The sequence below is a fragment of the Uloborus diversus genome, chromosome 2 (genome assembly GCF_026930045.1).
Source record: "Uloborus diversus isolate 005 chromosome 2, Udiv.v.3.1, whole genome shotgun sequence".
NCBI classification, from domain to species: domain Eukaryota; kingdom Metazoa; phylum Arthropoda; class Arachnida; order Araneae; family Uloboridae; genus Uloborus; species Uloborus diversus.
In genome coordinates this window covers 165650917-165672274 of record NC_072732.1, presented here as the reverse complement: position 1 = coordinate 165672274, position 21358 = coordinate 165650917, and the positions used below count along the sequence as shown (strand labels likewise).

At 34.5% G+C, this 21358-nt stretch overlaps 1 protein-coding gene across 3 annotated transcripts in view; it reads right to left on the bottom strand.

Annotated features, from left to right (window-relative positions):
- Window positions 1-4679: 4679 nt before the first annotated feature.
- LOC129217471 (endonuclease G, mitochondrial-like) overlaps window positions 4680-21358 on the bottom strand; it is a 32492-nt gene continuing 15813 nt past the window's right edge. For all 3 annotated transcript variants that reach the window (XM_054851775.1, XM_054851777.1, XM_054851776.1), the window contains 4 exons: window positions 17810-18046; window positions 15221-15333; window positions 8589-8784; window positions 4680-5349 (listed from right to left, as the gene is read on the bottom strand). In XM_054851775.1, the coding sequence (XP_054707750.1) occupies window positions 5254-5349; window positions 8589-8784; window positions 15221-15333; window positions 17810-18046 (642 nt within the window). In that variant the 3' untranslated portion in view covers window positions 4680-5253. The remainder of the gene's footprint in view (window positions 5350-8588; window positions 8785-15220; window positions 15334-17809; window positions 18047-21358) is intronic.

Genomic DNA, 21358 nt, shown 5'->3' with positions numbered 1-21358 from the left:
CCAGCAATATTCTTTTCATCCATGCGTTTAGTGGGTGTGATACGACTTCGGCAATCTTTGGCCAAGGCAAAATTAAGTTGTACAAAATAGTCAAAAAAGAAAAAAACTCATGAAATTAAGGAAGCTATTGAAGAATTTATGACCCAATCTGTCATCGTGATGCCTTAGCTGCAGCCGGAGAAGACATTTTGCAAATATTATACACAGGTGACGTAAAGTGTTAGAACTTATCTTTGGATACTTTGCAATTTAATCTTTTTATAAAACTAGTACAGGGCTAAGATAAATCTTGAAGGGCTACCTCCAACGTGCGAAGAGGGGGGGGGGGGCGTTATCACTAATATCGGTTCTACCACCAAATTCAAAGTTAGTTGAGCAACATAATTGATCCAGAGAAGTAGGGTTGGGAATGCAGAACGCAAGATCTAATGCATGTTGACACGAAAAGAGATTCAGTTACTCAGAATCTTTTGAAAATTGTACCTTGTACCTGCAAGAAAAATTGCACTAGAGCCTGTTCTTGTCATAAGGCAGGTTTAAAATGCTCCAGTACGTGCAAACACTGCAGTGGCACAAATTGTAAAAATGTTGCAGAAATTTCATCTTTGGATGAGACTGCTGATGAAGATGATTTGTTCCAGGAGCTTTTGGAATTACCGCAACAAGGAGATGAATAATTAAAGGACCACAGCTTCTTTCTACCCCCTACAGATTCTGAACCGGGAGAACCTGGACCTTCAAAACGGCTTCGAAGAAGATAAACAGCGTATTTTGTTCTCCTTTCTCTATTTTCTTTAAGGTCGAATGAATCTCTCTATAATTTAGATCTGTATTATTCTGTCTGTAATTAATCTGTATTAAGCTTCTACAGTTGGATTTTCATTTTGAAGGGTAATTCTTTTGAGTTTTTCAGGCCTCAAAAAGGCAGTTTCTGCAGAATTTTTTCAAAGTGTTCATTACGTATTGCTATTGTACATTTATTTATGCATTATTATGTCTATTGTTTGCTTATTATCACCCTAATATTTATTCATTCACATTTATATTTTCAAATATTGCATTTTCACTTGTAATAGAATAGATGGTACGAATTATGTGCTTTAAATAAATGAGAAGATTATGTAATTCAATTACAAACTGCAATATAAATCATATGTTATTGGAGTCTGACTGAAGACTAACTCTGTCAGACTAGAAATATTAGTTCGTGAGCGGTGGGGGAGGGTTTATTATTATTATTGTATCAGAGCATAGGATGCATGACTGTGTTGATTGTTTGCTTATTAGCTGCCTAATATTCTTTCCTTCACATTAATATTTAAAAATCGCATCTTTGTTTGCAATAATTAGACTAGAATGTACGAATTACATCTCTCAAATGAATGTAAAAAATTAGTAATCCAGTTATAAACAGCAATTTATCATCTATTATTGGAATCTGATGAAGACTACCTCTGTCAGATCAGAAAAGTTAGTTCGTGAGCAGTAGGGAAGGTTTTTTTTTTAAATTATTGCATAGTCGTATGTGCTTTAAATGAATGTGTATATATGTATTTCAGTTTCATAATACATCGTTTGTTTTTGGAGTCTAGTGGGAACTAATCTGTCAGCCAGAAATGCTACTCTGTGTCTAGCGGGGGGGGGGGGGAGCAAGAAACTCAATAACTGTCGATAAACTCTCTGAAACTAAAGTTTATATTCAAGTTCTAATAATTATGACGCCTTGCTTTCGGTGTGAAAGCTTTTTTTTTTTTCGGAGTGGAGGAAAACTGCCTATTTTCAAAGAGCTATAGCAAGCTTGTTATTTGTGCTACAAAAAAGTTGTAAATACAAAAGTTGTAGGAAATTTTATGTTCTTTAAACCTTACATTTAAAACTTTTTTCTAAGTTGAATCATTTCGGAGACATTTTGGAAAAAACAAAAAAAAGTCATAAATTTTTGTGGTTTTTCGGCCCCCAAAAATTCTCCCGGGGTCTTTCGTGTTGGATAACTTGGTTTTTCTATGTCGGCACCAATATGTACAAATTAAAAAAATAAAATCTTTGACCCCATTTTTTGCAAGGTAAAATGTATCTATTGACTGGACTAGTAGAAACAGTTGTCCTAATAGTAATCGGGGTTTTTTAGACTGCTCTTTTTAGTATATTGAAATTTTACTTAAACATGAAATTCGTGCTTTGTGCGTTTTTTGAATTATTGAATATATAGGCAAACAAACTGGTCGCCGTTGGTAGGATCGCAGAGCCGTTGCAGGATTTATTATTTTTATTTATTTATTTATTTATTTTTGCATGTGTGTGTGTGTGTGTGTTTTTCGAATTTTTTTCTGTAAAAAACATGTGAAATATATTGTCTGCTTTTAAAATCTGTTGGAGTGAATTCTTTTACATTTGCACATTTGCACCACGGGTAATCCTTATCAGGCAAACAAACTGGTCGCCGTTGGTAGGATCGCAGAGCCGTTGCAGGATTTATTATTTTTATTTATTTATTTATTTATTTTTGCATGTGTGTGTGTGTGTTTTTCGAATTTTTTTCTGTAAAAAACATGTGAAATATATTGTCTGCTTTTAAAATCTGTTGGAGTGAATTCTTTTACATTTGCACATTTGCACCACGGGTAATCCTTATCAGATTGTACCGCTAGTTATCTACAGACGGCAAACAAACTCTGTAAAAGTTGTTTTGCTGCCAACACAGTGTCTATGCAGAGAAAACAAACCATATTTTTAACACTTTAGGATCAGTAAGAGTTTTAACAGAATTTCGCATCGGATTTCTTCATTTTTTCTTTTGATTTAATTTTGCCGATTCTTGGCATCAGCTTTACACTCCTTGTGATTGTTAGATAGACGGTCAAGTGATACATTGTTATTGACCAATGAAATTCATGAAACCTAAATTACTGATGAGAGAAGAAGTTTGATATGGTAGTAATAACTATCACCTAATTTTTTTTCGCATGAAAAAACAATGTTTTACTTTTTCTTTTCATTTTGTCGTGGCTGGGCATTTCTCATTCTTTTCTCTTTGTGATTTGTCGATGGCGTCAAGTGATCCAATGTTTTATTTTGCAAAACAAATATTGGACATAATTCTTTTCATCGATAAATCTTTTCGCGTCTTACTTCACTCTTTTTTTCAGCCTACTTTAACGTAAAAGTTAAAAAAAAAAAAAAGAAGAAGAAGAAGAAGAAGACGAAAAAGAAGAACGACCATGAAAGAAGGCTTAATGCATATTTAAAATAGCATTAAAAAGTCAAAAATAAGTAAAATAATTAAATAAATATTGAAACATTAAAAAATACAATGTAGGATTTTGATATAGGGATGATGTGCGTCTGTTCCTTTTTCCCAAAAAACTTTTGAGGGATTAATACAATTCAGTAAAATTCTTTTCCTTTGAAAGATCAAGATGAGGACATTTCATTTCCAGATTTCATTTTTTTATTTGAACATTTTTTATTCAATTTTCAATGATTCAAAATGCTTTAGTATTAGAGCTTACTAGGGAATTTTTAGGCAAATATATATCCCGCACTTTAAGGTAAATTTGCTTTTGCTTCAAACAAACTGTGTTGAAAAAATCTCTTGCCAAAGAACATTTTCAAAATGAACAATTAAAAAAAATTTAACTTTTATGCCTGCGAGGAAATCTAAGGCAAATCCTGTACTTAAAGGTGAATTTGCATGAAATAAATTTTGATAAAATATTTCGTAAAGAAGAATGTGTTCAAAACAAACGCAAAAATGGACAATATAAATAATTTCATTACTTAATGCCCACAAGAGAATTTCAAACCGTCGTATCTGAAAAACCAAAAATACTAAACTTAATCTTTTAGTCAAAAGAAAAAAAAAAAACGATAAAAGTGATTCAGAATATATTTTAAACTTTTTGTTTCAAGGAATAAGATAAAGGTTATTAATACAAATTTAAGTACTGTTTCTCATATAGATAAAGGTTGAGTGACTGAATCAAAATGAAGTGAATTCAAAGTGCAAATGATTTTTAATTACAAAATGATCGCTAACATTTTTTTTTTTCATTTTAAAGTTTTGGCAACGGAAAATGAAAGGAAATTCGGAGCGCTTTGTCTTTTATTCAAAAGAGAGAGCTGTAGATGGTTTTATTTTTGACAAAAAAATCTTTATTTAGTTGCACTGTTTTTGGTAATACTATTTACTTATTTTCAATTTCTTTTTGAAGTTTTCTTAAAGCTTTTTTTAAATTTAAACTCATTTTATTTACTTGGGGAGGGGGCCGGATTTTTGTTTTGCTTTTAAAATGTGCACATCATCTAAAAAAGTGAAGGATAGCTTTAAAAGGAGCGTCACTATCGAAGTTAATTTCTTTAAAATGTGCGTATCTCCTAAGTGAATGATATCTTTCAAATATGAGTTATTACCAAAGGTGAATGACGTTTTTAAAATATGAGCTATCACTATAGTAAAGGATACCTTTAAACTTAAACTACTGTTTGTTTTTGTTTTCTTTATGATGTCTTTAAACTGTAGACACTTATGACCAAAAGGTTAATGCTATCTTTAGAACTTGTGAGCATTTTGTTTCCTGTATTATATTTCGAATTTTTCAAAATCAGAAATGTTATGATGCAAAGAACTTCATAAAATGAAAGGAATAAGACAAAAACACGAAACAATCAGGAGCAACCAGCTACTTTATTCAATTTCTACTTCGTTGTTTGACATTACGACCTAGTAAAATTGAACACTGAAAAATACTTTGAAGATTTTGTTCTTAAATACAAATTTTATTTTCACCAAAAATATAAATTATATTTCCAGAGTACGTAAAAAATGTTATGACCCACAGATTCCAAATACAGTAAAACCTCTCTAATGCGGACACTAACGGGACATTTTTTTTGTCCACCATACAGGGTGTCCGCAGGACAGGAGTTTAATGATGTTATTTGCAATGGAATCGGCGAATTAAAAATTGACCGCATAAGAGGGGTGTCCGCACTTGAGGAGTGTCCGTTAGGAGGGGTTTTACTGTATTTTATTGAAAACTTATCTTTTCCATAAAATACAGTACATTATTTACTTATTTCACTGCTTTGACGAAACGAATATTTAAGTATCGCTAAAATACAAAATACTCCTTTTGAATCTAGTCTCCTACTATACGGTTTGAACACCGTATGGAACTTCAGATTTTCTGGATCCACTGATATGCCTTCCAAGTGGCGTTTTTAGATTTCAGTCTTTTCGCTGCCTGAAAGATGTTAACTTGTCTTCCCATTTATAGTTCGGAAATCACTTTTCTTTAACTGGTTGAAGAATAACAATCCAGCCGCTCTCTCAATAGCTTCCTGAGATACCTATGAAAAGTGAAATCACTTTTTAAAACAAAATTTTCATCTGTAAAGTCTTTTAATAAGCTGGGCAAGTTCAAATTGTTTGCAAAAAACAAATATATAAAAAGAAAATGGGGAATCTTTTTATAGCATAACAAAGGGTTCTGATTCCTCGCTCTGATTCCCGAAATCTACGCTCGATCTACGCAACATGTTGGTGTTAGTTGGCAACACTAGATAAAAACTAGGTGCATTAACTGAGCTGAGTAGATGCCAGATGAATAAATAGTCTAGTCTAAGTATTCTCAGCCATTTTTCCGGCGGATCGGTCCACGAAAAAGCTTAATCAGTACACCTTGTGATCAATCAAGGGTTACTGATTAAGCTTTTTTTATATCTTTGCGTTAAAAATATTTATTAAAATAATTATAATAGTAACAGTAACAATTTAGTTATATGATGTCTTCTGATGTTAGTTTTGTAACTACATTTCATAATTTTCTGTATGCGTGTGAAGTGTTTTTACTAATGTCATCATAAAGAAAAATCGCAGAATACACCAATCAAGTTATGACCTTGTAAAGTCTCCTAACCCTGTTTAGTTAAAAAAAAAAAAAATCCTCTCGCTTCACGAAAATTTTTCATTAATTCTTACGAGGCAGGTCAAAATAGTTTGAGAAACACTGCTCTGGCTTAGACGTGTGACCTAACCATGAGGCGTCGTGTCGCCAGACACGTCATTTAGGGGAGTCAACTGCTTCCCTTGACTTGGGAATGCATTTACATGCAAGTAGTCGTTGCTTCTGCTGATTCTTTCTTTCTTTTTTTTCCGGTACAATTTACATTGCTACCCCACTCCCTAATGGAAAAATTCAAAATGACGTGCCTGCTAGTCCCTATACTTTTTCTCTTGCATTATTCAAAATCAAGTCTGTGTTAGCAAACCCTGAACAATGCAAAAATTCGAGTTGAAAATGGAAAGTTGTTATCAGCCTTATCGAAGCTCAAATATGCGAAATGGTGATTGAAATGTTATGAGTATAATTATGAGAGTGAAGTAATACAGTTCCGATTGGATGAATGAGCTAAATAACGCAACTAGAGGGACATCTGCCATAAAGTTCACACTATAACTATCGTTAAATTCAACAGTTGGTTGCTCTACTTGAACAATAGGGAGTATTTCTGATATTCAGAGCCAGAAGGACGTAAGTCACATTATGATAATTGGGGGAAACTTTTTTCTGGCGCATGCAAAGGATGGGACGCGCGTTGTTTTAACCCTACTAAAAAATGGAATATATATTTTTTTTTCTTTTTTTTTTAAGAATTACTTTCACATGGCTCGATGCAGAATAGGCTTCTGCAAACTATGCACTAATAAACGAAAAATCGCTATTTTTGGACTTGCTTCCTTCTGGCTCTGAGGTACAGATTTTACAACTAATATTACATTGAAAATAAAATCCCGACTCCAAATGAATCAGGGTAGCCCACCCCTACCCCCTTACGAACAAAGTCGCCCTCCTAAATATCGCGGAGGCCCCACAAAAGTAAGAGGCCCCCCCCCCAAAAAAAAAAGAAAAATAAACCCTCAAAACACCCCCTCTAAAAATTTTAGTGGCGCATTGACCCACCCTTGGTGGAAACTCTTGAATGAATCATAGCTTAAAACAGTGGTGGTCCAATTTATTTTACTCGATGATCGTACCCGCACATAAAAATGAATCTTGCTGTCAAAATATATATAAAATTTAAGTATGTTTAATTTTTTCCCGGATAACAGTGGAAAAAATGGGGGGAAAAAATTACAAACCAAGAATTCTTGTTATCGCTTTCTACCGACTTATTTTCTTAAAACGAAAATTTCTTCTGTTTTTTAGAAACCCATCTCTGTCTATTTGACTTCCAATTGCGCACACAGGTCAAGCGTATAACCCATTACTTTTGCGTCGAGGACTTAAAAGATTTTGTTTCGACGGAAATGCACAATGGGGTTGGTTCCCTTAGTCAAAAGTAATACTTTTAGTCACTAAAGTTGATAGAATGAGCAAAAAAATATAAAAATAAATGAATAAATAAAATAACATGGAGCAAGGAAAATGTTTTATTTTCAAAACGTTTAACTTTCAATTAGTTTTTTTTTTAATGTCTGATTTTTCAAATAAGGCGTGGTCTTTATGACGTCACAAGGGATGAACTTTGGCGCTCTATTCCACTTGCGTGCTGAATGTTTACGCTTGCTGTCTACCGCGTTTCCAGATTATGATAATTCAGAAGCGAATTCAACATTGCGCTCTACGCTTGCTATCAACCACATCGTTGCCAGCACATGCGAGTAAAGAAGCGAATTAAACATTGCGCTCTGCGCTAATGGCATCAGTGAATGGCATTTCATCACTTGTGATGTCATGTGCAGAAGAGTGAAAAGAGAAATTGAATCTGTGCACCGATTAAAATAATTGTTAAAAAATATTAAACTTTGCCAAACTATTTTTTAAATGGTCAAATCCTACGTTTTTAAGCATGCTCTTTCAAAAAAAAAAAAAAAAAAAATACTTTTTAAATTTCGGGAACGATCAAATTCTTTCAAGAAATCAAAGCCCTAACACAGAGTCTTTCTCCCGGTAAATCGTATTTCGTCCGCACAGAAGCCACGCGTCTTTTGCTGTAACTTATAGATAATGGGGTTGTTTCCATCAGTCAAAAATACTACTTTTAGTCATGAAAATGGATGGAATGAGCAAAAAAAATTACAAGGACCCAGAAAATACTTTCGTTTTCCCAACAGTTTTTTTTTAAATTAATTTTTTTAAATGTCCGATTTTTCAAACAAGGCGTGGTCTTTATGAGATCACAAATGATGCAATTTGGCGCATCTTTCTACTACGTGTCCACGTCATGATAATCAAGCAACGAATTAAAATTGCGCTCTACGCTTGCTATCAACCATATCGTTGCCAATACACGTGAGTAAAGATGCGAATTAAATATTTTGTTCTGTGAATGGCAACATTGAATGGCATTTCATCATTTGTGATGTCATCGGCAGAAGCCGTAAACAATAAAAGCGCTTCGATTTAAGTAATTTTTTAAAAATATTAAACGTAAACAAATTTATCAAAAAATGGTTAGATCCTATGTTTTTCAGCATGTTCTTTTAGAAAAAAATACATTTAAATTTTTGGAAACGACCCCATTCTTAAAGGCTGGTTTTTTATTTCACTCAGAAAAAAAAAAGATAAATGCTGAATAATATTCACCATGAAATCTGTTAAAGGCTTTGACTTTGCGATGTATTGATTAGGCATGATATAAGCTTCCATGTCAAATAAGTTTCCATCAGTTTCACAGGCAAGGATTTTGTAAAAATGCGTTGGAACTGCAACGTTGTTCTCTCCAATAACTTCATATGTTACGAATTTTCTTCCTTCTTTTGTGCGAGTAGCATTCATTCTCCTGAAAAGAAAGAGCTCGTCATAAGTTTTATTTAATACTAGTGGCAACCGCACGGCTTTGCCCGTAGTAGAAAAATTAAAAGGTCATTTGGTTCGCCTGTATATTAACAAATAATGGATGATGAATTTCTCGTCAATTGGCTATGTTAAATGGCTCACCCATGTTACGATTCCACGTTATGATGGCTTCGTAATTTACTATTCCACGTTGTGATAATTTTCTCGGAAAAATTTTCTTAAAATTGGTATAGAAAAAGAACAAAACCGAATTTTCATTAAATCGCTTCGAGGTGCACACCTCCATGCTACAAACTTACTTTGTACCAAATTTCATGAAAATCGGCCGAACGGTCTAGGCGCTATGCGCGGCACAGAGATCCAGACAGAAATCCAGACAGACTTTCAGCTTTGTTATTAGTACAGATTTTTGAAAGCATATTGAAAGTTAGGGAAAAAAGGGCCCATTTAAACAATTTTGTTTTTATTTCTTTATTTTTCAAAACAATTTCTCAATTTATCGGATCAAAAATGCCCCCATAGTTGAATAGTCTTTTCTTTGTGCCGCAGATATTCTTTAGACTTTTCAGCAGATTATTTGTGTACTTTATGGTTTTAAAAAATGACTTCAAATGTTCGCATCATCGTCTATAGGCAGGGCCGTCCAAAGAGCTGACGGCACCCGGGGCGAACGTTTCCTGCCTCCTCCCTCCATACACAAGAACATAAAGTTAGTCATAACATCAGTGCATTATGCGCGTGAACGAGTCATAATTGCATTTTTTAAATACTAATGAACAAAACAATCAAAGTCAACCGTGCCCCTCCCCTCCCATCTCCTTTGACTCCCTACTTTTTTAGTTCACCTGCTTCTTATGGGGTGGGGGCATGCTCATGGGTCTTTTTGGGGGCGAGCACCCCTAACAAAGCTAAAGATACTCAAATTAACAAAATTGGTTCGAATTTTACTGTATTAAGTTTATTGAACAATTAAGCTTCAATCTGAGAGATAAATATCATGCAGAAGCTTGAAGATAGTGGTGTGCCCACTTGGGGGGTGGGGGGTCCATGGTGCAGACTGTGCCTTTGAAATTTTTAAGGTTGAAATTTTTTGTTTGGAGGGGTATTCTCTCTTTTTGTTTGAGAAGGGGTGCAGTTTGGGGTGTCTTCGGGATATTTGGGGGGTTCGTCCTTGTTCTGGGGGGATGCACCCATGTTGAAGATATAGTGGAAAAATTTGAAGAAGTCGATTGTAAGTAGTTCCAATTGTCATACTCTATAGAGAAAAAAATATGTTTCTTATTTTATCGTCATTTAGAAAGTTTCCTTTACTATAACCCATGTCAGAGATGGAGTAAGGAGAGAAAAAATGAATAGATTCAGCAGTTGCATAACTCTCTAATGTGTATTCATTTATTTATTCAACCTATTACTTACTTTACTGCTTTATTAGTTTATTCGCAATCAATCCGTTATTTACTCTGGTTTTTATTGGGGAGCGGGGGAGGGGGTATTACGTGATTTTATCAGGTAACTAATATTTTTTCTTATCATTCTACAGCAGCGGTTCCCAGCCTTTTCCCCTTTGCGAACCCATTCCAAACTTCGAAAGAAGTTGGCGAACCCCTTGGGTGCTAGGTAATAAGTAACAAGCAAAAACAAAAAAAAGCGTGAACACACACATACATACATAGACAATAAAATTTGGGGGTTTTTTTTTTAGTTTGATGCTGCTCCATAGTGAACAACAAGAAGAAAACATAATTGCAAAATATAGAATTACAAATATTGCTAAGAACTAAAATGATCGCTAAAATGAATGCAAAATAAATTCACCAAAAAATAAACTGATTATTCTGCGTTCAGCTTCTATCAAATTTGAGAAAAATTTGAAAATGGATTTTTTTTTTTTTTTTGGAACAAAGAGACTCCAAGTTTGACTGAATTTTTTCTGACACAAGGTTATAGTTATCTCTATCACTAAAACAGAAGTCAATTAAAGAATCGTCTTTAAAATACCTTTCAGGGAACTGCCTCAGATTAACTAAATGAAATTTTTTCTTCGAGTAAAATGAGAAAGATCTCTAGGTTTCAGTCTTCTTGAAAAGGACTAGATACGATCCTAGCTGTTTAATAAGGATATATTGCGCACATTAATCGTTTGATTGCTGAAGAATTTTCTTGTAATTATGCTATAAGTGCGGAAAAAAAGGCGTACATTGAAAAATAACAGAAGCGTATTTTTTTCAATAAACGCATTTACTCTAATTTTTACACAAAAGGTGATTTTTAACAAAACAAATATTTTTAAGCTCACTTACTGCAAGAGAATTTTATTACACAAATTTTATAAATTCCTTATTTACATATAACACAAATTAAATTGCATATTAAATCCCGCTGATTTTTTTTTTTTTTCAATGCGTAAACCTCACACTGCCAGACTTTCACCCACAAAAATTTACTAAAGAAATTAATTTTCCATACTTCCTGTGGTATTTTTGGGTTGCTAGCTATTCTTTCTCTTTTTCGACAATAAAGTTCGAAGTAACTTGTAGTCTATGTAGTGTGAAAATTATAGCAACAAACAACAGCGCAATCTCACTTCTATGCATTTTTGACTCAACACACGAGAAGAGCTATAGCTCTTCGTCGGACTCAAATGGTAAAGAAACTAAACATTAAAATATTGGTGACGCTCGCATATACTTCATTCAATGTTTTCATCAAGTTTAATCAACTTTTCAGATCAAAAGCTTCTGAGGAAACGAATGTTTTCCAATTATTTCATCTGAGGACATTGTATTCATAAGTAGAACTTTTTCAGCATAATTTCAGGACTCATTCCCAAGCGCTAAAACCGGCGCTTTGCAATAGCAGACTAAATTCTTTAATTGTAAAATGTGTCAGCAAGTATACAAATATTTTCATGCTATGAATATCGAACGTTTGAGAGACAATTGAGTAAAAAAGGAGCAAAGTTTGCTTGAAACCGCTTGAACATGAGACTTCATCAGAAACAAGCATGTTAAAACTCAGCTATTACAGCATTTTTTTTCGCAAACCCCCTGAAATCCTCTCGCGAACAGTGGTGTTCCCACAGGGTATACTGCATTCCATATACGTCGTATACTCTCAAACATTTTTTAGACATATAGCGTATACCCTCAAGCATCATAAATTTTCATATTATGACATACTATGTATATGATCACATACACAAATTGTGCGTAGTGGATTACTGGGAGTATACCCTCAGAAAAATTGATGGGAACATCACTGCTCGCAAAACTCTAGGGGTTCGCGAACCACCGGTTGGGAACCGCTGTATCTACAGAAATGATTTGATCGAGCTCTACGCGCTGTCGACGTAATATAAGCAACGTTGATACAGAAAACATGCACATCCCTTAAGGACATCTTTTGAGGACAAAGTAAAACTAAAAATTTGATTTTCATGACATCAAAAATAAGAATCACTAGATCCGAAAGACCCAACAGGTCGTTTATGATGGTCAGGTACAGAAGGGCATCCCCATATCGCACCCCGACATGGAAAATGGCACATCTCAAAAAAAAAAAAAAAAAAAAAACAGAAAGAAAGAAAAAAGCATTGGAGAAAATCAAGGTTTTACGCAAAGGTAGTTGTAAACGAGTTTTCGTTTCAAATATTACAATACGTGCAAAAATTATTATGTATTAGTGTTTGCTGTTATAATGTGTTAAGTCTGTTAGTATTTGTTGTTATAATGTGTTAGTATTTGTTGTTTACATTAAAAATCCATTCTTAAAGTTCGAAAGATTTGCTTCTAACTTATGCTTCAAATAACAAATGCTTCTTTTGTATTTAAAACACTTATAAGCAACCCCCCCCCTCCCCAGGATCAAGTTTCCTGCAGACCAGGTTAAGTCTACTAGTACAAAGGTAATGATAATATGTGTTGGTTTTCCAAAAAAGTACTTAATTCTAATGAATAAATTTACAAAACGACACAGCATTTTGATTTAAAAAGACTTCAAAAAAAAAAAAAAAAGTCTCCCCTAATGATTGACGATATTATGTACCCTGTTGTAAGCTCTTCCTCCAGATTCTTATACTTCAACTGGAAAATGCCCGACCACACTGATATATCTTTTACTGATATGCATTAATATTTATTATTTTAAAGCCCTTTTTTGTAGAATAATTTGGGATTTCACCTCTAGGTTGCTTCGGCCGCTCATAGACGGCGAGCGGTTTTCAGTGTGTCACTTGCTACCGCCACTCTGGGAAGGAAACGGTATCTAAGAAATTTTCTGAACGCTGGTTTGAACTATTAGCTCATTTCCAACCCTCTCTTGGGGTTAGAAAAAACCAGAGAAGTAAAAAGATACTTACAGAACATTTTCATGCCATTTTTGTTACTACGATGAAAGAAATATCTCAGTGAAGAAGGTTTTTTAACCTACATCTATCTCAGCAGCGAAAGGTTTAACGTGTATAGGTGAATTAAAATGGAACAAGATGTGCTTAATTCATCAAGGCAATTCAGCAAAGTTTGAGGGAAGATTTCGCAAGTGATCTTGCGAAAACTCAGAAATGAACCACGCCGAATGAATGTTTGCATAAAATCCACCAGGTAGGTCAATACGTTATTACTTGTCATGTGTAGTTGTATCGCATAGTTATGCCATTTAATTATTAAGAAATTTTAACTACAGTAAAGTACCGTTTATACGTTTTTTAGGGGACTGTATAAAAAAACTTATAAAGAAAAAAAACGTATAATAGATATCCGTTAATATATGTTTGACTTAGCAGGAACCAATTTAAAATAATTTGAAAAAAAAAATGAATTTTGACATCTTGTATTCAAATTATGTTTTCCACAATCACGAGTTTGTGTGTGTGTGTGTGTGTGTAGGCGTGTGTGTTTGTGTCTGTGTGCAGGCATGAGTGTGAGTGTGTGTAGGTAATGGACGCAACCTGGAGATGGTTTTCGTTACAGGAGCAACATCGTGAGGCCGGTCGACGGTGGTGCTGCAGAGGGAGGCGGAGGGAAAATAAAATCATAGGAATTCAAAACGGTCAAATGAGAACAATAAGCAATGTGATTGCTCAAAAAAAAAAATTGTATTAATTTGAATTTTTGGCATCTTGAATTCAAATTATGTTTTTCGCTATCACGAGCGTGTGTGTGTTTGTATAGGCGCGTGTGTGTGTTTGTATAGGCGCATGTGTGTGTGTGTTTGTGTAGGCGCATGTGTGTGGATGCGTGTGTGTGCATGTATGCTGTGTGTGCGTGTTGTGTGTGCAGTGCTGTGTGTGTACGCGCGCGTGTGTGTAGGCGTTCGTGTGCGTGTGTATGTAGGCATATGTGTTTGTGTCTCCGCCCAGGCATGAGTGTGTCTGTGTGTGTAGGCGTGTGTGTGTATGTGTGTATGCGTAGGATATGGACGCAACCTGGAGACTGTTTTCGCAAGAGGAGCAGCATCGTGAGGCCGGTCGACGCGACGGTGGGGCTGGCAGAGGAAGGTGGTGGGAAAATAAAATCATAGGACTTCAAAACAGTCAAATGAGAAAAATAAGCAATCGTGATTGCTCCAAAAAAAAAAAAAAAATAATAATAATTTTGACATTTGGAATTCAAATTATGTTTTTCGCAATCACGAGTGTGTGTGTGTGTGTATGTAGGCGTGTGTGTTTGTGTCTGTGTGCAGGCATGAGTGTGTGTGTGCAGGAGTGTGTGTATGTGTGGTGTATGTGTGTGTAGGAGTATGTGTATGTGTGGTGTATGTGTGTAGGTGTGTCTATGTATGCGTGTGTGTGTAGGATATGGACGCAACCTGGAGACGGTTTTCGCTAGAGGAGCAGCATCGTGAGGCCGGTCGGCGGTGGTGCTGCAGAGGGAGGCGGGGAAAAATAAAATCACATAGGAATTCGAAACTAAAATGAGAAAAATAAGCAATGGGATTGCTCAAAAAAAAAAAAAAAAAAACGTATAAATGATATAAACGTATAAAAGAGAAACGTATAAACTGTGCCTTCACTGTACTTACTTTTCTGTGCGTGTACATCATCACTTTCGCTTATTTGCGAATAGCTTTGCTGATTCATTATTTGTTATGTTATGAGTGCTTCTGAAATAGTGAATGCAGTAATTTGAACTTGATTTAACATTTTCAGTCAAACGAAAAATATTCGGTCGAGTCAAAACTTCAGAAAACATCGATATTTGACCAATGAAATATGCCTGAATGAGGTCAAGGACTGTTTTTCCAGTAATTGCAATCAGGTATTGAGTGTAATATCTTGAAAGCAGTTGTCTCTTTAAAATAAGACAAATGACTATGTAAAAAGATAACTTTTGCCGAAAGCGAAAATATTTTTCTGTAATAATCTCTCTCAAATGACTTCTAACACATATACAGTGAAAAAAAAGTCAACTATTTGTGCTTACCTTGGCAGAAACAATGGACCTGAGCAGACAAAAACGCTCTTATATTTCGGAACCAATCGTCGAACATGAATTTCTAAATCATTCCATGCATCTTGATTGAAACCAACGCCGACCTACAATAAGAAGTAAAAGCATGAGCAGATCATGCGCCAAATTTTATAAATGTACATAGGTTTTCAGAATATACATCCTAAAAAAAATGTCTTAACATAAGCAAACAATACTGCAATGCTTATTAACCAGTGGACTATTTAGACCGCGAAGCAAAATTCAATTTTATACTAAACAGAGTTTTTCACTCTTGCCAAAGCATTGATTCCATGTTACACTGCAGTGTTTGATAGTTCAATCAGGTTAATTTTCTCTCCTGCCTTTCCTCCAACCACACATGTTGCGATATCATTTACGTATGATCGATTAATTTTTTCCCGTTGTATGAACCTGCCTAAATCTTCTATAACTTACTTCAAATGTTGGCTAAATAGGCATTTTACCATCAATGTTTGAACCTGACGGGATATTAGAGATAATTATTTATAGGAGTATAGTAAAGTAGTAAATTGTGTTTCATTGCGTACCGATTGCGTTTGATGTAGTATTCTGCAGTGAGTAGGTAAACGGCAGTATCCACAGAAATGAGTTTTCGAGACGTTTGGAGAACTGCGTTTTTGAATCAATACTAACAGGAAAATGTTGGAATTAAAGTTTTTTTCGCACATTTTTTTTTTTCAGCGGAAACCAAATAAGCAAGCTTGTACAACACATTACATACGATAGATGAGAAAAATAAAAATATTGCAAAAAAAAAAAGAAAAGAAAGAAAGAAAAAACAGGGAGAGAGAGAGAAGCAGAAAAATGAATTTTTCAGTTACTACCCTTTACATGACCATGGCAGTATTGTAGCAGACTGCAAGAATGTAGTTAATTTCTTCAGACAGGTGGCTATATAACAGATTTTTTAAAAATGTATTTCGATATGTAAACGTTTACATACATATTACTCTTGCATTCTAACTTAGTATTGCTTGACAGGCGGTATATAGCTTTAAAAATTACTGCCAAATGTTAAAATCTAAAATAAAAGTAACATTATGTGAAAAATAAATTTATTTTTGCAGATGATCAGTACTGGAACGGCGCGGCGGTGATGTGGCACCACTGGACTTTTGCACACCCTGCATTAGCTTTTTAGATCGTACCAAGCATATACTAATAGTCTTTAGAATGGGGTTTCCGTCAGTCAAAAGTACTGCTTTTAGTCACTGAAGTTAATAGAATGAACAAAAATAAATAAATAAATAAATAAATAAAAAATAAATAAATAACATGGAGCGAGGATAATCTTTTATTTTCAAAACGTTTTTTCGTTATTTTTTTTAAATGTCCGGTTTTTCAAACAAGGCACGGTCTTTATGACGTCACAAGTGTTGAACTTTGGCGCGTACTCCACTGGCGCGCCGACTGCTTACGCTTGCTGTCTGTCGTGTTTCCAGCTTATGATAATTCAGAAGCGAAATAAATATTGCGCTCTACGGCTTGCTATCAACCATATCGTTGCCAATTCATGTGAGTAAAGATGCGAAGCGAATTAAATATTGCACTCTGCGCTAATGGCATCAGTGAATGGCATTTCATCACTTGTGATGTCATGTGCAGAAACGTAAAAAATGAAATTGAATCTGCGCACCGATAAAAATATTTTTTTAAAAATATTAAACTTCGTCAAACTATTTAAAATTGGTCAATTCTTATGTTTTTAAGCATGCTGTTTCAGAAAAAAAAAATACTTTTAAAATTTCGGAACAGACCCCATCAAGAAGCATTTTTTACTTCCTTTTACAAAAAAGGAAGTATTGTATACGCGAAAAAATTTCCACACAAAAATCGGCCTTAATTTACGTTTTGCTCACCCCTAAATGAATGTTGAGTTTTTTTCAACCCGACCAAACGTGGATATGTGCCTAGGAACGCACAGACACCCGAAATATCCATTTTGACGATCCCCGAGTTAATTACAACGAGTTTTCCCGTGACGTCTGTATGTATGTATGTATGTATGTGCGTATGTGTGTATGTATGTCGCATAACTCAAGAACGGAATGTCCTAGAAAGTTTAAATTTGGTGCATAGACTCCTAGTGGGGTCTAGTTGCGCAACTTCCTTTTTGGTTGCATTCGTACGCTCCAAAGGGGGTCTTTTGTCCCTTTTCGAGGGGAAATCATTGTTAATTTTGATGTAAACTCAAGTGGTGTTATAATTTGGCGGACACTTGGCGATATATCGCCAGTCTTTTGGTCATCAAGTTTTTCGCCAACTTTGCGATAAATTTGGCGATTTTTTTTTTAAATTTTAAATCTGGTTTTAATTTGGCCATTGTTGGTGATATTTAAAGAGTAAACGATTGAATCATATTAAAAGTGCCAATAATGAGAGCTGATGTGTTGCATACATCAACTCGTTATATATATATATATATTCCTGTTATTATTTGTATCTCCCTTTCGATAGACATGTTGCATTTAAACCCCGAACGGAGCTTGGAGCAATAGCTAGTGTTAAATAGAACAAAGTACGTTTCGACATGCTTACCTGAGGCGCCATGTTACTCAAAACGAAAGTGTCGTTCATCATTTCTTGGGAGCGTTTGTGATCCCCCGATGGAGCTAGGTGGCCTCTGTCGTATCCACTGCCTCTGTAATCTGCAAGTGTAGCACGGAAGTAAGGATGGATACTTTCGTCTTCAAAATATTCCGTTTTCCTACGAGTCACATTTGGATTGTGCCGAATTAGATCCGGAGTTAAATTCTCGCACACCCAATTAGGTATCTACAATTTCAGAAGAAATTTTTTTAACATCCATTCTTGGAATCTGTAGAAGACAGAAAACTATTGGAAGAAATTTAAAAGACTTTAGCGTAAAAGATAATGAAAATATTTAAAATATTTCCACATTATAATATCTTGTAGAAAAAGAATCTGAAGAAAGGACAAAAAAGCAGGGAGGTGTCCTAACCCCTGACAGTAGCGAAGGAAAGGGGGTGGTACCCTTCCCTTGAAACTCAAAATTAACTTCCCACTATGAAAATCAGCTATTCCCTTCTGTTTAAAAGATGTTTTCACATCATTTAATCCACTTTACACATTCCTAAACTGTCTATGTAAAATTAAGCACCACGTTTTGACTGCTTCTAATTTACATTTTTAAACATGAGAATTGACTATTTTTGATCTAGACAACACCTTTTAGGAACTTCTTGCTATGCATCTGACCCTTCCCTTATACGACGACGTGATAAAGGAGTCATTCACAAGCTAAAATGGCAGCTCCACCTTTTTCAGAACTTCTGTATTTCTGCTCTAAAAGTGCTCCATTAACGTGTAGCATGTGAATCTATATAAAAGTTTTTGAAAAGTACGTCCTTGATCAAGAATAGCAACTTCGATACAAAATGGATTTTTAAAATATATATTATGTTTGGTGCAACTAGGAGCAGAAGATAAACTCAAAGTTTCGAAAGTATTTGGAGCCGTCAGTAAATCAAAAGAAAAGCTATTCTCAATCATTCTTCCTGTATTGGCTAAATGTCTATAGTTGGGGCAAACCTAACCTGGTAACGCCGCAAAATTGTGATTAGGATCTGCGTAGCTTTCACAACGCTGCCAGTTTAGGTTTGCCTCAAATACAGATTTTTCTGTTCATTGATAATAATAAGATGGCTGTTGTGAGTAATCGGAAGCCATTCCATTCTTACTGGCTGTCTTTTAAAAATAAATAGGAAAAATAGAAAAATTCGAGATGAGAAATTTCCAATCTTTATAACGCATGTCCGTTGATTGGTGAACAACTGGAGTCAATTAACGTGCAAAGAATTTTTCAATGAGGAGGATTTTAGAAAAAGTTGAGGGAATGGGGTTGTTTCCATCAGTCAAAAGTAGTTCTTTTTGTCACTGAAATTGATAGAATAAGCAAAAGAAAAAAAAAAAAAAAACATGAATCCAGAAAATACTTTCATTTTCCCAACAGTTATTTTTTAATGAATTTTTTTAAATGTCCGATTTTTCAAACAAGGCGTGGTCTTGATGACGTCACAAATGATGCACTTTGCCGCATCTTTCTACTACGTTTCCACGTTATGATAGTCAAACAGCGAATTAAAAATGCGTTCTACGCTTGCTATCAACCATATCTTTGCCAATACACGTAAGTAAAGATGCAAATTAAATATTATGCACTGTGAATGGCATTACTGAATGGCATTTCATCATTTGTGATGTCATCGGCAGAAGCTTAAGCAATGAAAGCGCACCGAATAATGTAATTTTTTAAAAATATTAAACCTTAACAAATGATTTAAAAAATGGTCAGATCCTATGTTTTTAAGCATACTCTTTCAGAAAAAAATACTTTTAAAATTTTGGAAACGACCCCATTGCGCAATCTCACGCCCTAGCGGGGAGCCTAGCATCTACGATATGAAAAGTGAATGCGTCCAGTTGATTCCACGGTCGAAACCATCTTTTTCTTCACTTTTCCTTAATTTTTGTCTCCTTGTGGTTAATCCTTTAGGCAATAATTGAATGTCTCATAATACTGTCATGTAAGAGCAAATATTAATTTAGGCAGTGAGAAACAAAGGGATTTAAATCGATTTTTATTTTAGTTTTGAGTAAAACGCGTACAAAGTGCAAACCCCAGGAACGCTATCATTGGAAAGTTTTTTTACATCATGCTATCTTGTATACTGCCGTGTGCAGGTAAAAGGCAGTAACTGCGAATTTTTAATTTTTCTTTTTTTTTTTTGCATTTTTGTCCTCTATTATACGTTATCTTTATAGTACAATCTCGCTTATTTGGTTTCTGCTGAAACAAAAGCGCGAAATAAACGTATAATTCCAACATTTTCCTATTGTTAGTATTGAATCCACCACACATTTCTTCAAAATCGAAAACTCATTCCTACTTCATTCTTTACCTGCACACGGTAGTATGGTAGCACCTACCAGGGCAGGTGCGGATTCAGAAATAACTTTTGGAGCGGGATCGGAAATTAAATAACGTAACCCCCCCCCCCCGCATACAATGTTTCATACCAAAGTTTTCATGACTTGATTTTTAAATTTTTTTTAAGGGTCACCTAAGGAAAATTAATTTACTTTTAGCTACAAAAATATTATGCACTAATATGCTTTGAATGAAGACGTAAGTTGTCTTTAACATTTCTAGCGAAGCGAATTAAATACTAAACCCAATATAATTTCACCGAGATGTTATAAAATGAGCAGTTTTAATTAGGAATATTGTCATAATGTATATAACAAGAGGGCAAGGTTATTAAATAAATCTTTTCCTCATTTGAGTTTTTATAAATAAATTTATATTTTAATTATGAAGTAGTATGTAATTTAAAAAATCATAGCTTCAGAACATATAAGTTTTATTAAAGAATTCAGAGACTATTGCCTTGCGAATTTCAAAGCTGTTATACTGATTTGTTGTTAAAGCCATGACACAGTTGAGGTGATATTTTGATACTAACAAGCCGTTTCCATTAATATCATGATTTTGCAAAAAAACTACCATATGATTTCTTTCATTTTGCATTTTTTATAGGTAGAAAAAGATATTTATTATTTTGCAAATAGCTTCTTGGATCAAAAGGACTCTTTCATGTATAGGCACATCCCCTCAATTTTTTATATATTTTTATTAATGTTAATTATTTATTCCATCAAAGAAGAATTAATGGACGAATCGCGATATTGCGTTTCCTCGAATTCGAAACCAGTGCTTTAAATGCCTTCTACCGCTCTGGCCTCTTACTCTAATATTACATCTTTGGCAAACAAAAATGTTTTTATTCAAAATATGCTGTGTGTGTGTTTTGTGTTCTTTGTAATAACCGTAAAAAAATATTCTATGTTATATGAAGTTAATTAAAAATAATAGATGAAATGTGCCTCCACCCTAAAGTCCGCTACTGTACCAGGGTTACTAGTACAATCTCTTGCCCCAAAACAGCCGAGAGTCTATTCTACTATTTGTTCTAGTTATGTTCAAAATGTAAATTTTTTTTCACTTACAGTCTGACCACCGATAAGATGGAAAGGCTAGCATCCGATTTACAAGCGGAAATGGAC